Raw genomic sequence first — 14744 nt, forward strand, 5'->3', positions numbered from 1 at the left:
AATTAAATATCAGTGCTTATTATTGAAACTACACGCTAGAGATTTTCTGTTATTCACATTTGTATTTGCGGAATCTTCCGCTTGCTGTGTTTCGGGGGGGAACAAATTCCGTGTGGGACACGATCACACGCTGTTGCTGCCAAGTCTGTGTCGTTGCACTACACCATGCCGACTGATACCAAACGAGTACGCGGCCCAGAAGTATCCCAAAGCCCGTCTCTGTTTTGGGCCAAACCTGCGGCCGGTCTCCCGTCGCACGGCCCCAGAGCGGACGGTCGGCAGCGGGATCAAGTGGACGTCCGGGCCGTTTTTGTCCGGTGCGGGCTGGTGAGCCAGGCTAAAGGGTCCGCGTACATCGAGGCTGGGAACACCAAGTTGATGTGCTGCGTGTATGGACCCAAAGAAACAGAGCGGAAAGATGAGACCGATATGAAATGTGGAAGGTCTGTAGTTAGTTATTTGTTAAATCTTAGTTAATGGTCTGTAAGACGGTGAACACACAATTTTAAGGACGTTGAACTGAGAAGTAGCAAAACGCAGTCAGACCTGGTCCAGTAAGTTTTCAACCCACCCATTAAAGCGAGAGAGACCCATCATTGTCCCAAGATGTGAAAATGAGACTTTAACATGTAACATAAAACTGAACAAGAAGCTTAAAGACCAAATTACAATGGTATTTTACACGTTTGCCAAGAACCACATCCCTATGATTAGTGTGATAAAGTGTTTTAGTATTTGTATGCAGTGAGGATTATTGTTGGGTGCTGTACTGTAAATAAATGAAACAACCCTTTTCCATCCTTTCTATTATTTGATATAATTTTGAATCATGTGAGTCAGTAAACTGAGTTCAGCTGGGTTCACCCTCAATCATACACCCTACTACCTCATATCATCTATTTGCATTTGTGCCTGTGATCTGTACTGTTGGAAGAATTTATGAAGACCACAAAACTGTCTTTCTCCGTGTTTTTAGATTGACTACCGACATGCGTTTCGCTCCATTTTCCTGCCCGGAGAGGGGCTCCTGGATTCAGGGGAGCCAGGACAAGGACCTCTCTCTGATGCTGCATGAGAGTCTGCAGCCAGCAGTGTGCCTCCACAAATACCCCCGCTCTCAGATTGAGGTCAACGTGATGGTTCTTGAGAACAGTGGTTCAGTTCTGGCCCACGCGGTCACATGCGCCTCTCTCGCTCTCGCAGATGCAGGGATTGAAATGTATGATCTGGTGCTTGGTTGTTCCATCCGCCAGGATGGCCCCTCTTACGTGGTTGACCCTTCTTACACAGAGGAAAACAGCTGCAGCTCAGTCAGCAGCGAGAACCAGGGCGGTCTGACTGTTGCGTTCCTCCCCAGCCTGAATCAGATTTCTGGGCTGCAGTCAGATGGAGAGATGACTGAGGAGACTCTGACGGCCGGGGTTCGGACCTGCATCGAGGGATGCTATAAACTGTACCCAGTCATCCAACAAGCCCTGGCCAAGGCTGTGCGCAGGGCTGCCCTGCCGCCATCAGAGAGCTGAGAGACTCATTAACCAATAGCTGATCAGTTCATAATTTTTCTCATTTATGATTTCCAGTCCTTACATTGACAACATAACCTATTTTTCTATGTTTGATATTTGTTATTGAAATGCAACTGATGTGTCTGTGTTTTCTGATTAAATAATTTAACAATGTCCTTATATGGTATATTTAGTATTTGGGCTTTGAAGCTTAAAAATTGGCTTGACACTGGAAAGTAACATAGAGGCAAGAGCAGACATTTCAGATTAGATTGATGACATTGCTCATCTGGGATAGTTCCTGAATGTATTGTCATGATGTAACATCCTAAGTGCAAAAAAACCCCTGAAACAAAATAAGCAGTTCATTGTGAATCAACAGACCTCAGTAACATCCCAGATGAAATGGTCAAAAAAAAGGTCTCTAACGCAGTGAGGCTGTTGCTCTGACATTAGCTTTGCTGGAGGTTAAGGTTTAAGAGAAGTTTAAATCTGTGTTATCTGGAACAAAATTACATGGCTTCTGAAACCAAGTTGCTGTGTGCATAAGCTGCTCTTTGAATTGCACCAGTAGTTTAGCCTGAACTCAGTAGAAATAACCCTAATGCCACTAGAGGTCACCCTATCTAAGTTTTTTTTTATTAAGTCTGGTTTAGCAGTGGTTTAAGTGGGATAAAGTGTGAAATTAATCACAGCATTTAGCAGGAGGTGCTTTGTACGTCACTTAAACTTTAATGGGAAAGTATATTACTGTGTTAAATATCCCAGCTCAGGAGAGTCAGGGCAGTTAAGAAGTGAGTATGAAATAATATTTTGTACCAAAGAAACAAACTGTAATGCTTTGAAATAAAAGAATGACTAAAATATACAGCAGCAAGTGACAAGAAGAAGTATGTGAACCCTTTACCTGGTTTTCTGCAGTGATGGATTATAAAATGTGCCAAGCTTATATCACACAAACACAAAGTTACATCTTTCATGTCTTTAATGAGCACAAAAAGTAAACATTCACAGTGGAAAAAGGAGGTCAGCTCTTGGATTTAATCATTTCTCGAACCTCCTTTGGTTACAGTAACCTCAAACAAGCTCTTTGAGTAGCTGCTGATCAGACCTGCACAATGTTCAGGAGGAATTTTGGACCATTCGTCCAACAGAACTGCTTCAGCTCAGACATATTCTTAGGATGTCTGGTGTGAGCGGCTCTCCAGGCCGTTTCACAGCATCTCTACATGATTATGGTCTGGGCTCTGACTGGGCCACAGCAGTTGTATTTTCTTTGTTTAAAGTCATTCTATTGTAGATTTACTTTGATGTTTAGGGTCATTGTCCTGCTGCATCACAGTCAGCAGGTGGACAGCCACCCTAATATTAAACCATAAGATACAGGACCATGATTAAATTCATTCATTAATGATATGGAGCTCAGAGGCAGCAAAGCCCCAAATCATGACGGTCCCTCCACCGTTCTTCACTTTTAGGATGATGTTTTCATGTTGTTACGCAGTTCTCTTATTACACCATACATAGTGCTGCATTTTCAGCAATTCAACCTTGAAAGCCGCTTTTAAAACATCTTACCAGTAGTGTTGTGCAGTGTCAAGGTGCTCTTTAACATACGTGAGGTACAGTGATGTGTTTTTTGGAGACCATCAGGTTCCTCCACGGTGTCCTGCCACGGACTTCATATAACTGCACCACGACTCATGAACAAAGAAGTTAACCAGCTCCAATGATTCATTTAAACTTTTCACTGTTACTCTGAGGTTCTTCAGGTTACTTCACTGATCAGTCTGAGTTGTGCATTCTGACTCATCTTAGCTGGACGCCCACTTCTAGAAAGAGTGGCCACAGAACTAAATCCTCTCCATTTATTGAAACTTTGTCTGACTGTGAACTAATGAATATCTGCACTCTTTGAGAAGACTTTGTGACCTTTTCAGCTTATCGCTAATCAATAATTCTTGATCATTATTCCTCTGAGATCTTTTTAGGGAGGTATGGTTCACATCAGCAGATGTTTCATGTGAACTGCAAACTCAAAAGGTTTAAATGATTTTTTCTTTATTACTGCGTTGTTTTACAATCATACGAAAATAACAGCGAGTCGGAACTGAAGTGGGACGTCGAGGATTGTGACGGGACATTTTTTACAGTGACACAAAACGTCATTGAATTGTAGCAGTATCACATCGACTGGTAAGTTTAAAAGGCTACAGAAATCCAGCATGATAGGAAGCAGTTTTCGGCCGAAACTCTAGTCTGTGCGGTTGTGCATCTGAAAATATTGACTTTGTAACATGACACGATGCTGTTCTACCGACAGCGGTGACAACAGTTTGCTTGAATGCTAACGAAGCTAACGTTAGCCGGGGGCTGCAGCACACAAGGCAGCTGCTTGTCCGCAGATCTACCGCTCGACCATCGAAACTAACACAACGCAAAGCCATTGACTCTGACTGTTGTACACCAGATTAATGGCTGTGTTGATGTGTTTCTGTATCGTTGGCTCAATGTGCCGTCTAGCTTGAAATGCTAACCTTCTTTAGCGGCTGACGTTGTTATCGCTGCCCCGGGGTTGACGGTGGGTGAGTGGATGAGCAGAGCCGGCTCTAACTAAAAGCTTTGGTCTATTAACAGACCGTCTATTTAACTATTTATCCTTATGGTTTTCTTTGTTACAGAAAAGTTCGTTTAATTGCTATAATCTCCAATTACTTGTGACGATTAAATATGACCACAAGGGAGAGCCAAAACCTTACAGGTTGAGTTGAGTCTTTTAAAAAGTAACCACGTTTTAAAATGTCCCACATGCAGTTGTTGTCTTTTTGGTGATCTCACTGCAGCAGTGTGTGAGAAAACATGAATAATGTTTACACTGTGCATCTGCTGTTAAACAATCATTTTTCACCAATTATTTATTAGTGTGAATTTCTCTCCTGCTGCATCTCGCCTCTGGTTTCTGCATATTTTGTAAAATGACACCACAAATTCTTCAAGTCTGTGACTGACAATCTGAGTTTTAACTGTGGTCAGCTTTTGCAGTTGGTTGTGGTGCATATTAATTCATTCAGTAATTCATTTTAAAAGTAGTGATATGGTGAAAATACAGGCTGCTGGATTAATCGCAGATCTGTTTTAAAATGCCAATGGAAAAAAGAAACTGTGCAGTGTTAAACTGCCCTCGGCATTTAATTTGTGATATTGTACAGTGATTGACATTGTGCACATTATAGATGTTCATGAATGTCTATAGTTTTGTTGTTGTTGTTTCAATGGTAAGGTGTATATCTAGTGTGACATTACAGCATCGATGCAAATGTTCTTTAGCTGCACTTATTTATTCCCCAGTGCTCTAATGGTGCTATTATGTTTTTTCACTGACACATCACATTTAACGGATTCATTCATTATTGGAGCCATGGTTGCATAAAGAGAAATACGTGTTGCATCAATGAATTGTAGTCTCAGGTTGCTTTGACCAGTGAACAATCAGAGCCAAGTAATGGCTTTGTGCTGTAGTCAATAGCAGTGGTTGCACATGGTTTTACTCAGGGGACTCGAGCTGAGTTTTAATTGATCAGCTTTGTTAAGCCTTTGTGAACTGCAGAGTCAATTGAATCTACAAATTTTCAGCAGGGGTTCTCGGAGGAAAACCACTCAAAACCACTGCTATACCTTCTTCGCCTTTTAGTCTATAAGGGTTCAGCAGAAATACACTTTGTCCAGCCTTGAATAAAAAACATAATATTTTTGGAATAATACTGAGAAGTAAGGTGTGTCTGTGTGTGCTTGTCAGTTGTAATGGCAGGGGGAGGGGCAGCAGGCGTGGACCTCAGCAGGAAATTTGTGTCGGAGGCAGAGCTTGATGAGAAGAGAAAGAAAAGACAGGAGGAGTGGGAGAAAGTCAGGAAACCCGAGGACCCAGAGGGTAATAATACATACAATTACACACAGATACAAAATACACCAAATCTCTAAAATACTTATAACTGTTCAAACATCCACATATTTGTTTGTGTACTCCTCAGAGGCCCCAGAGGAAGAGTATGACCCACGTTCCCTGTTTGAGCGGCTGCAGGAGCAGAAAGACAAGAAGCAGGAGGAATATGAGGAGCAATTCAAATTCAGTGGGTCCCTGTCCACGTGTTTCTCTGCTGTCAATAGGACTTTTACCTCTCTCCTTTGTCATCTACATTCTACCAAGACAAAGACCCAGTGCCTGTGTGTTATTAAGGCATGACAAGCATTTGTTATCAGCAGTACCCATCAGCACTATTGAATGCTTAACAGTTCACTCTAACACTCAAATTCTGAATCTTAGTTTTCACAGTTTTAAGCGTCTAATGACAGATGCCAAAAAAGACAATAAAAGCCACAAAGTATTTATAAAATACACATAAACACAACATAAATTGGGTAGTACGATTTCTTCATATAAAAGTAGAAACATGATGGTCACTTGTGTGTGTGGATTCAAATGAGTTTAGCATGAAGATATTCAGCAACAGTTCTGCTACAGTGCAGCTTTATTCTGCTTCAGTAGGGTGGATGTTATTTCTGTAGACATACTCTTTGTAATGTGTTCAGCTCTGCTATTTTAATGACTTTGCCACAGCCTAATCATAAAAACGGCCATGGACGACAGTATGTATTTAAAATTTTCTTACCAGTGTTGTTCAAAAGTTACTCTTACATTTTTTTTTTCTATATTTCACTGGCAGTTGGCAGATTTTCAGCTTTGCAAAGACATAGCCTGTCTTTCCTTTATGTACACTACTTAACAGATTGTAGTAAAGAGATTAATTGGGACAGAACATACACTCGTTCAGTTCAAGCATTCAAAACCATTTGACAGTGTCAGTTTTCAGGATCAACAGTAAACGTCATTCATCTGCCAAATGTTGTGCCTGATTTCAGGGTTTTCTTTTCACATGATGGCCACTTATGTACGGATTTAAAACAGACTATTATGGTTTGTTTTCTGAAAAATGCAATCTCCTGCCATGTGTTGAGAGCATGTTTGTTTCCATGGTGACAGGGAACATGGTGAGGGGATTGGACGAGGATGAGACCAGCTTCCTGGACGAGGTCTCCCGGCAACAGAGCCTGGTGGAGAAGCAACGCAGGGACGAGGAGAAGCAGGAACTGCGTGAATACAGAATATCCTTTATCAAGTGTTTGTTTGTATGAAAAAAACCCAACATTTTAATTATCTGGTATCGCTCTGTGCTTATTTGCCTAATTATGTTAATCTGTAATCCCCCTTGAGCTACAGCAGATTTAGCAGATTTAAAATAAGCACTGAGATGTAGGTGAAGTCAAAGCAGATGTCTTGATTATTTAGTTGTTTATGAAATGAAGACTGGGGGAGAGGTCGTGGACTTCAGGATGGAAGCCTCAAGAAATTTGGGATCAAAAACATAGCCTTCAAAACAAGCCTGTAATATGGTGAAGGCCATTTCATGTTCAGCAGAGTGTCACAGATGATCAATTCATGAAAATGCAAAACTGAAATTTGCATAAATACATCTGTGCGGCCAGTGTCAGCGGACTTCACTGCCTCCAGAACCGGCCATTCAAAGAGCTACTTTCAAGAAAAAATACATTTCTTCGACTACATCCCTTAAGAATTTAATAGAAACCTAATCAACACATCTTGAATCTAATGCTAAAATGAATCTGCCAAGGAAAAATGTGCCTGTACGCTGTCTTGAAAGAGAAATACTTGCTTTCTACTGAAACATGACTTCATTATTTGTATCAGTCACAGGCTACAATACGTGTAAGAGTGGGTGGTATCAGCAGTGCCAGAGATCTGCTGGTGTTGATGCAGTTACTACTTGCTACTGATAGAGGTTAATAAGAGTGATATATTATCACTGCAGTTGTAATATTTCACCTTCCCTCATACAGTGAGTAGATGTTTATAGAAGACCTGTGGGAGTCTTACACACAGAAAGATGAAGCTTTATATCACCTGGAGTCACGTAGGTTTCATTTTTCTCTTATTACTGAGCCTGCGAAGACTTTACTGCACTCAGCTACTGTTCGCTTCAGTCACGAGTTGACCTGCCTCTCTTAAAGAAGATGCCGTTTCAAAGGATAATCTGTGCATTATTGCAAGGCATCCATGACCATGATTTATTTTCAGATATTAAAATAGTTATTAAGGAAAAGCAGATGTTGCAGCAAGGACTGCAAATATCCTTCGGTGTTCGTCTGAGTCTTAGCCCCTCCTCACACATGGAGGGGAGCGAGCAGAAGGAGACAATTTGACAGCTTGTTAGGTTAAGTGCAATAAAAGCTTTTCAACAAGTTTTCTAAATACCTCTATAAACAAAGATGGACAGACATCGACCACAAAATCTCAACGTTTTTAAACGTAGTGGGGAAGATGATTTTGTTGATGTAGTTGAAATATAAGACAGACAACAAAAGCAAATCTTAACATTTGTGGAATTACTGTTTAAACAGTTCATCTTTAGTATTTTACACACTGAAGAGCAGAAATCCTTAATTAGTGAATTCTGTCAGTCAGATAACTGATGAGTCAACGAGTCATTTTACCACAAGTGTGAGCTGGATATTGATTCTATCACAGTGCGATATGTGTGTGAATGTACTGGTAGGAAAAGCTACCTGACGGGAGCCAGATGTCCTGCACGCTGCCCCTGAAGTCACTGTCACTCCTGACAAGTGTGATTGTGATGTTGTAGCAGTTTCTCACTAAGTCTTTGGGTATGGCCTGAGCTAAGCAGCAGTGAAGCTGTTTTCAGGTAATTCTGTGCACTTCCTGCTGTTTTCAACAGTTGAAGGACATGAATGCTGTTAATATGGGAGACTGTTGGTTGGTGTAAGATAAGCAGCTTTGTGTGTGTTGGCAGATTCAGGAGTGTCTCCACCATAGTCAGGCTTCTGCTGGGACTGCATCATGCATACATTACACACACACACACACCTTCTGAACTATAATCTATGCTCATGTATGAGAGCAGCACGGTGCTTTTGACAAATTGCTTTGTCTATGACAGTAAATGTTTCTCAGTTACAGCCTCATCTGAAGGGCAGAGTTATTCCCAGCCACGTCTTTGTGATTTAGTGATTTTTTTTCTGTTGTAGTTTGAATACCAGATGGAAATTCAATTTTTTTTACTTCATTCATTCAGCTGACATTGTGGTTTTTGTTGTTGTTGTTGACATTGGGTTTATTTAGTAATGTTTTGCTCTAACCAATCAGTTGCAAGTGACTCATCTGTCCCTCTGACGTCTGTGGTTGCCAGAAACCGGTAACTAAACTGTTTTTTCAGTCTAGTTGATCTATTGTTTTTGTACGTCGCCTGAGAACAGCTTGTGCAGCTGTGTCAATCTCATCTGCACTTTTTCTTGTTGTTGTGTTGCTTTTTTCACTACTGTAGCCAGGCAGTGAGTGTGGTCCGACTGATACTGGATTTACGTGTTGGACACTGATATTGATATTTTGGAGTTTAAAAAGATCCATTAGTGACATGTCAGTCATCAAGACCCAGACTGGGCTCTCTGGTTAAAGCACATTTACTGTTTGCACCATACAGAAAAAAAAGCTCTATCTACCAGCCATGACAGCTGTGCTGCTAAACACGTTCGCAAGATGCAGTCACAAAACTTTACAGTGAAATGCGTGTGGTTTGACCAAAGGTGCTGGCATAGGAGGGTAGGATGTAGAGAAGGGGCAATTGTTCCCCTACTCTACTCCCCTGGTGTAACTTGCGGATCACTGTTCACAGTTTCAGCCAAACTTGTCCACTTTAAAACATTAGGTAAAACTGTAGTTCTGGAGACACCGACTGTAGCAGGAACTACCACAGAGGTGGTTTTGACTTTGGCAGGTGTTTGTCTGTCTGTGGACAGAGTTCGTCACAACTGTGGAAGACACAGTCACATAACTTTACAGGTGTGTAGTTTAAATTTGCATTTACAAGTGAGGGACATCACTGAAGCATCATAGCAGTAGGACACCTTGGTGTAATTCTAAGTACTAAATCTATGTAATGAGTGTGAGGAGATCAAGTAAAGAACTGCACCAAAAGTGCATAGTAAGTGGTTGTTAAGCATGTTAGGGTTTTAAAGGAGAGGAGGTTCCCTCGGAGGAGTAATTGATACTCATGTAATAATGTAGTAATGACTATTGGGTACCTACGTAATAATATAGCAATAACTACTGAGTGCTCATGGGACACAATGTTAATATGTTTACATGTGTTACAGCTGGTGTGATCCCATTACAAGATTGTCTCTAGTTACATTAATACAGTTACTGTTAACGTAAACAGTCTGTTTCCTGATTTCTGTCTTTTCCTTTTTCTGTTTAGAGGCAATTTACAGCTGTTTGGAAATTGCCTGCATGAAAATAAAATGTTGTCAGTCAGGAAGAATTCATATATTCAGGAGAAATCACCTGATTTATAAACAGACCACTTGTAATCCGTACAGACACTGCGCCACTGTCCACGGCGCACATGTCACTGTTTGTCCAGTAGTTTTGCTCGATGGTTGTTGCTCTTGGTGCCTTTCATCTGTCCCCCTCTGTCACTCTCGTTTTGCCTTTGCAGAAAGACAGGTTTCTGACAGACAGGTGTGCCTGCAGATGAAGAGAATGTGTTGTCGTGGAAACTGTATCATAGGCCGGTAACTACGGTGACGAGTAAAAGCAGTCATTTGCTGCTGTGAACACAAAGTCCGTGCAGTCCCACAGACCTTAGTTAATGCATGAAAACATCAGGACTGCTCATCTGAACCTCGCATAGACCTGATCCCCAGTTTGTGTGAGCTGGTCCTCTTGTATTTGTCCCTTTTGTCTTCCACCTTCTGTGTCTTCTTGTGCGTCTCCTCATCCAATATTTCTTTGTCTCTGCTTCTCGACCCTATTTCATGTCTCCTGAGCTGTGTCCACCTCCTGTTCTTGTTTTAGCCTCTTTATCTGTGTCACTTTCCTGTCCCTCATTCCCTCCATCCACCTCTGACTGCTTTTCTTAGCCTCTCAGAACTGTGTCACTTTTTCCAGCGCTCTGATGGAGAGATGTAACGTCTCCCCCGGACAGACTGTAACTTCCTGAATTGACTGCAGCTGAATGTGTTGTATGTTGCTACCTGCCCCTGAGCCCCCCCCTCTGTCCCCTCTCCAAGGCTCCATTATGGTTTATTGGTCTTAACGCTGTACCGTCACAGCGCTGTAGTGAAGCAAGCATCTGCCGAAAGCCGCAGAGAGCCTGAAAAGAAGGCAGCACCGAAACATTCAGGGTCAGAGCAAAGGACCAGCCACCTGTCTCAGGCCCATTTATTGGCAGGAGCTGTGAAGAGACGCAGGTAGGCACACAGATGCTGTAAACCTGCATGTGTAATTTTTTATATTTTTACTACTTTGGGGTAATGCAACATCTTATAAAGTTGATATTGCAAACTTGTTAGGTTTTTTTTACACTGACCTCATATGGAGCAACATTAGCAGTCATGTGGCGTTGTGTCCACCTGATGTAAAGTAAATGTAAATCAATTTTCACTCTGCTGTTAGGTCTGTTTTGGTCTCCAACAGCTGCTGAGGGAAATAACCTGCTAAATGCACCACTATTTTACTATTTTCTTTTTTTTTTTTCAAAGACGCCAAAACGTTCCAGAGCTGAAGGGAATAATATTTCTCTGTTGGTTTGTCACTTTGTGTAACTTCTGTGATGTTCGACCTTTTTATTGTCAATATGAGATCTTGATTAAAGCAGCTTTCCTTCTTCTGTAAGTGTCTCTGTTCTCTCACCCAGTTCCTCGCAGTCATCAGACACCAGTAAGAAACAGAAGGTGGAAATCACAACAGCAACGACAGGAAATGGAGACAGACACACAGGTGGGCTGGAGCCTGAGGCCTAAAGAGTGGAAGCAGACAGAAACTGAGTTGTACACCTTGTTGAAAATTTACAATAGTTTACACAAACTCGTACAGATCACTGTCCAGCTGACAGATGCAGAACTGCCTTTATAACTGGAACTTTATAATTGACTCTCTTTGATGTAGATTCAATGAAATAGTTTATTTTAGGTCAGTCAGATTGCTCAGTAACAGCTGATTTTCAAGTTTTAATGTAAGATTTTGGGAAACCTGGTTATCCAGTCCAGTTTGTCTTAATTACAGTGAACAGGAGCATCTCTGTGCTTATAAGCTGTGCAAATATTTTTTACAAAAATTAGAACAAATGGAAAATGCGTCAGACAGCATATGCAAACATTTATTTATATATATATATATATATATATATATATATTTATTTATTTATTTATTTATTTTACGTTTTTATATGCATTCCGCTGACATTATAGCAACAGAAGCATTGAAAGTAACCTATTAACACAGTAAAAAAAAAAAATTATTTATGTCAAAATGTATATATTTCATTTTTCTGGGATTGCAAGAAAAAACTGAAAAAACAAAGTGGGTAAAGCAAGCCTGTATGTAATTACATATTTACTCATCCTATAGACATAGCTAAACTTTAGTATTTACTTTCTCTCTGCTAACTTCATAGTTTCCCTCTCTCCAAGTTTTCATCCCTGATCTTTCTCAAAAGAGCCTGTGTACATGTCTACTGAATCTGACAGTGTGTTATGCTGTTTAGAACAGGAGGGCGGAGCAGGAGGAGGAGCAGGGGGAGCTGAAGCTCAACAAACAGTCCCCGGCCTGACGGCGAAGACGCCCTCTGCTCCCCCGAGCTCCGGTCAAGGAGTGTTACACCTGCCGTCAGCAGCCGTGTGCGTCGGCGTTTTACCGGGACTCTGGGTTTATTCTGGCAGCAGCGACTCTGACAGCAGCTCGGACAGCGAAGGTAGCGTGGACGCAATCATGTTGCCGTACCCCCGGCACAGCAGGGCTTACAGATAAACACACAACAGCATCCTCGCACACACTATCTCTGAAGCATGTTTGCCGGCCTTTAGAATGGTCTGCAGACAGTCAGAAAAGGTAACCTCACACAAGAAATACACACTCAGACAGATTAAAGGTCATACATACACACTGTTACAGACACACACACACACACACAAAGCAGAGCCTACAGGAGCGTACCTGAAGGCCACACAAGTTTATGTCATGTCATGAGTCATACACTGGCAACACACACTAAACAAATGCGTTCAGTATTCCTGTTGTTTTCACAGCTGTGAGTTGATCTGTTGCTCTTTGTCACCAGACAAAGTTCAGCCCAGTAATATAATCTTAACCAACAGTGACATTGAAACCAATTTAAACTCTATTCTGAACTAAATCTGTGTATCTATTTGTGTTTATTTATTTTTTGCTATTGTGGCACTCAAACATGACACCTCCACCCTTCCTTCCCTTAATTGCATCTCACGCAGTTTAAGCCGAGCAACCAATCCCGAACTGCCTACCCTGATGACATCCTGCCCCCCCCCACACACACCCCCCCTCCCAACTCAAGCCACAGCGACTGCAAGCTGTGCTATTGGCTGAGGGAACAGTGATTGACAGCTGTGGAGCAAGGAAGAGACTGCTTTAGACCGTGTCACATGACTCACACCTTTTTAGCTATCAGCAGCAGAGGAGAGAGAGCCGGGGCAGGACACGCTTCCTGGGTCAAATGCAAAGTTTGAATGGTTTGACAAATCATGTTTTATTTGTGTGATGTAATTTGTTTTTCTTGTCAGAAGTTTGTTTCAAAGTGACATGCTGCTGGAAAGATGCTGGACTGTTTGCTGCTGTCTCAGGCGTCGGAGCTTTGTTCTGTTTGTCAAAGTCTGAGCAGAGGAAAATAAAGAGCTTTCCCTTGTACTGTGTGTTCACTGTGTGGATTTGTGTGTGTGTGTGTGTGTGTGTGTGTGTGTGTGTGTGTGTGGGAGAGAGACACACAGACAGATCTATTATATTTGCAGTGTACTGGGATTTTTTTTTTTCAATATCAGGGTCCAGTTAGAGATAGTGTTGACCTTATTTCCAACCGCAGTGATACTTTTTGTTAATCAGGGGTGCGACTTCCAGTAATGCCTTCCATGAAACCGGCATCTGCAAGAGTTTTTGCTGTGCTTTGGTGTGTGTGTATAAATGTTTTTTTTTTTGAGAGGGTTGGATTATGTGCCTTTCACTCGTGACAGGTGGGAGGACAAGCTGAAGAAATGGTCTCAAAATGTACTGTAGCAGATTTAGCTTTTGAAGTGATGAAAAATTATTATGATTCCTTATTATTAAAGCAGGTGGAGCAGCCACACTAACTTTGATTGTTACTGCCACCAAACACCACCTCTACAGGTCGTCCTCCCCTGTCCTTGGTAATAAAACATGGGTAAGATCACGTTTTCCCCTTTAAAAAGTTTGAGGCGCTTATTTACTTTCTTTCTAATAAAAGAAAACCATATTAAACACCACTTTCATATCTGTATGCTAAATACAAAGCCACTGCTGGCAGCAAACTTAGTTTAGCTTAGCAGGAAACAGAGAAACTGCTAACATGCCTCTGTCTGAAGGAATCAATATCTGTCTTACCAGCACCTCTTACGCTCATTAATATATAATATAGTTATATCTCATTTATGCTAACAAAATTGATTTCACACAAATCTCAAAGAGCAGGAAATACAACTGTAGCATACCACTAACTCTTACAGTCACCAGTTAAGAAAAAATAACGAGAGGTTGTGGCCCAGGAAGTACAACGGGTCCGCTGATGAGAAGGTCGGTGGTTCGAACCCCAGCTCCTCCAGTACGTACGTTAAAGTGTGCTTGAGCAAGGCACTAAACCCCAAATTGCCTCTGATGGGCCTCCCATCAGTGTATGAGTGTGTGGGAATGGTCGAAGTGCTCTATGTGTAGATGTAAGTGTTGGGTGAATGTGGCTCACATTGTAAAAGCGCTTTGAGTGGTTGATAAGATTAGAAAAGCGCTAAATAAGTGGTCCATTTAATAATTCATGCCAGGGAGGAATAAGGTGGGTTATTGCATTCATTCAGCTTTTTGTGTCAAGTTCTCTCTAGTTACCAGTTAATACCACTTTCGTAGGTCTAAACCATTTTGGGTTGTTTTCGTTTCTACATTAGTCCTCAGCCCCAACCAACACTATCATCATAATCAGAATTCAAGCAGGTCCTATGCAGTGTACTCCCCAAGACGTGTAAGCGCACTTTGCCGTGCAGAGTCAGTGGAGTGACAGGATATAATGACAGTGTGGAGAAAATGTCACCAATAAACCTCGTTCTGACCTCTGA

The 14744-nt window shown here is 41.6% G+C and overlaps 2 protein-coding genes across 2 annotated transcripts; both read left to right on the top strand.

Moving 5' to 3' along the window:
• The first annotated feature begins 119 nt into the window (after nucleotides 1-119).
• exosc6 (exosome component 6) lies at nucleotides 120-2373 on the top strand. Its single transcript, XM_071457525.1, has 2 exons — nucleotides 120-443; nucleotides 977-2373. The coding sequence occupies exons 1-2, from the start codon at nucleotides 166-168 to the stop codon at nucleotides 1521-1523; spliced, it is 825 nt and encodes a 274-aa protein (XP_071313626.1). The 5' UTR covers nucleotides 120-165; the 3' UTR covers nucleotides 1524-2373.
• Nucleotides 2374-3584: 1211 nt separating this feature from the next.
• Nucleotides 3585-13317, top strand: psme3ip1 (proteasome activator subunit 3 interacting protein 1). Its single transcript, XM_071457546.1, has 7 exons — nucleotides 3585-3701; nucleotides 5302-5433; nucleotides 5534-5632; nucleotides 6544-6681; nucleotides 10718-10847; nucleotides 11294-11376; nucleotides 12143-13317. The coding sequence occupies exons 2-7, from the start codon at nucleotides 5307-5309 to the stop codon at nucleotides 12403-12405; spliced, it is 840 nt and encodes a 279-aa protein (XP_071313647.1). The 5' UTR covers nucleotides 3585-3701; nucleotides 5302-5306; the 3' UTR covers nucleotides 12406-13317.
• The last annotated feature ends 1427 nt before the right edge of the window (nucleotides 13318-14744 follow it).

Source organism: Trachinotus anak, unplaced genomic scaffold (assembly GCF_046630095.1).
Source record: "Trachinotus anak isolate AG129_WGS33_773 ecotype Australia unplaced genomic scaffold, CSIRO_AGI_Tana_v1 ptg000002l, whole genome shotgun sequence".
In the NCBI taxonomy this organism is placed as follows: Eukaryota; Metazoa; Chordata; class Actinopteri; order Carangiformes; family Carangidae; genus Trachinotus; species Trachinotus anak.

What these genes read in the sequence shown, in the direction of transcription:
- exosc6 (XM_071457525.1), top strand. Translation starts at nt 166, where the DNA reads ATGCCGACTGATACCAAACGAGTACGCGGCCCAGAAGTATCCCAAAGC. An exon ending in ACCGATATGAAATGTGGAAG is followed by an intron (nt 444 to 976) that starts GTCTGTAGTTAG and finishes CCGTGTTTTTAG; the next exon opens with ATTGACTACCGACATGCGTT.
- psme3ip1 (XM_071457546.1), top strand. Translation starts at nt 5,307, where the DNA reads ATGGCAGGGGGAGGGGCAGCAGGCGTGGACCTCAGCAGGAAATTTGTG. An exon ending in GAAACCCGAGGACCCAGAGG is followed by an intron (nt 5,434 to 5,533) that starts GTAATAATACAT and finishes TGTACTCCTCAG; the next exon opens with AGGCCCCAGAGGAAGAGTAT. An exon ending in TGAGGAGCAATTCAAATTCA is followed by an intron (nt 5,633 to 6,543) that starts GTGGGTCCCTGT and finishes CCATGGTGACAG; the next exon opens with GGAACATGGTGAGGGGATTG.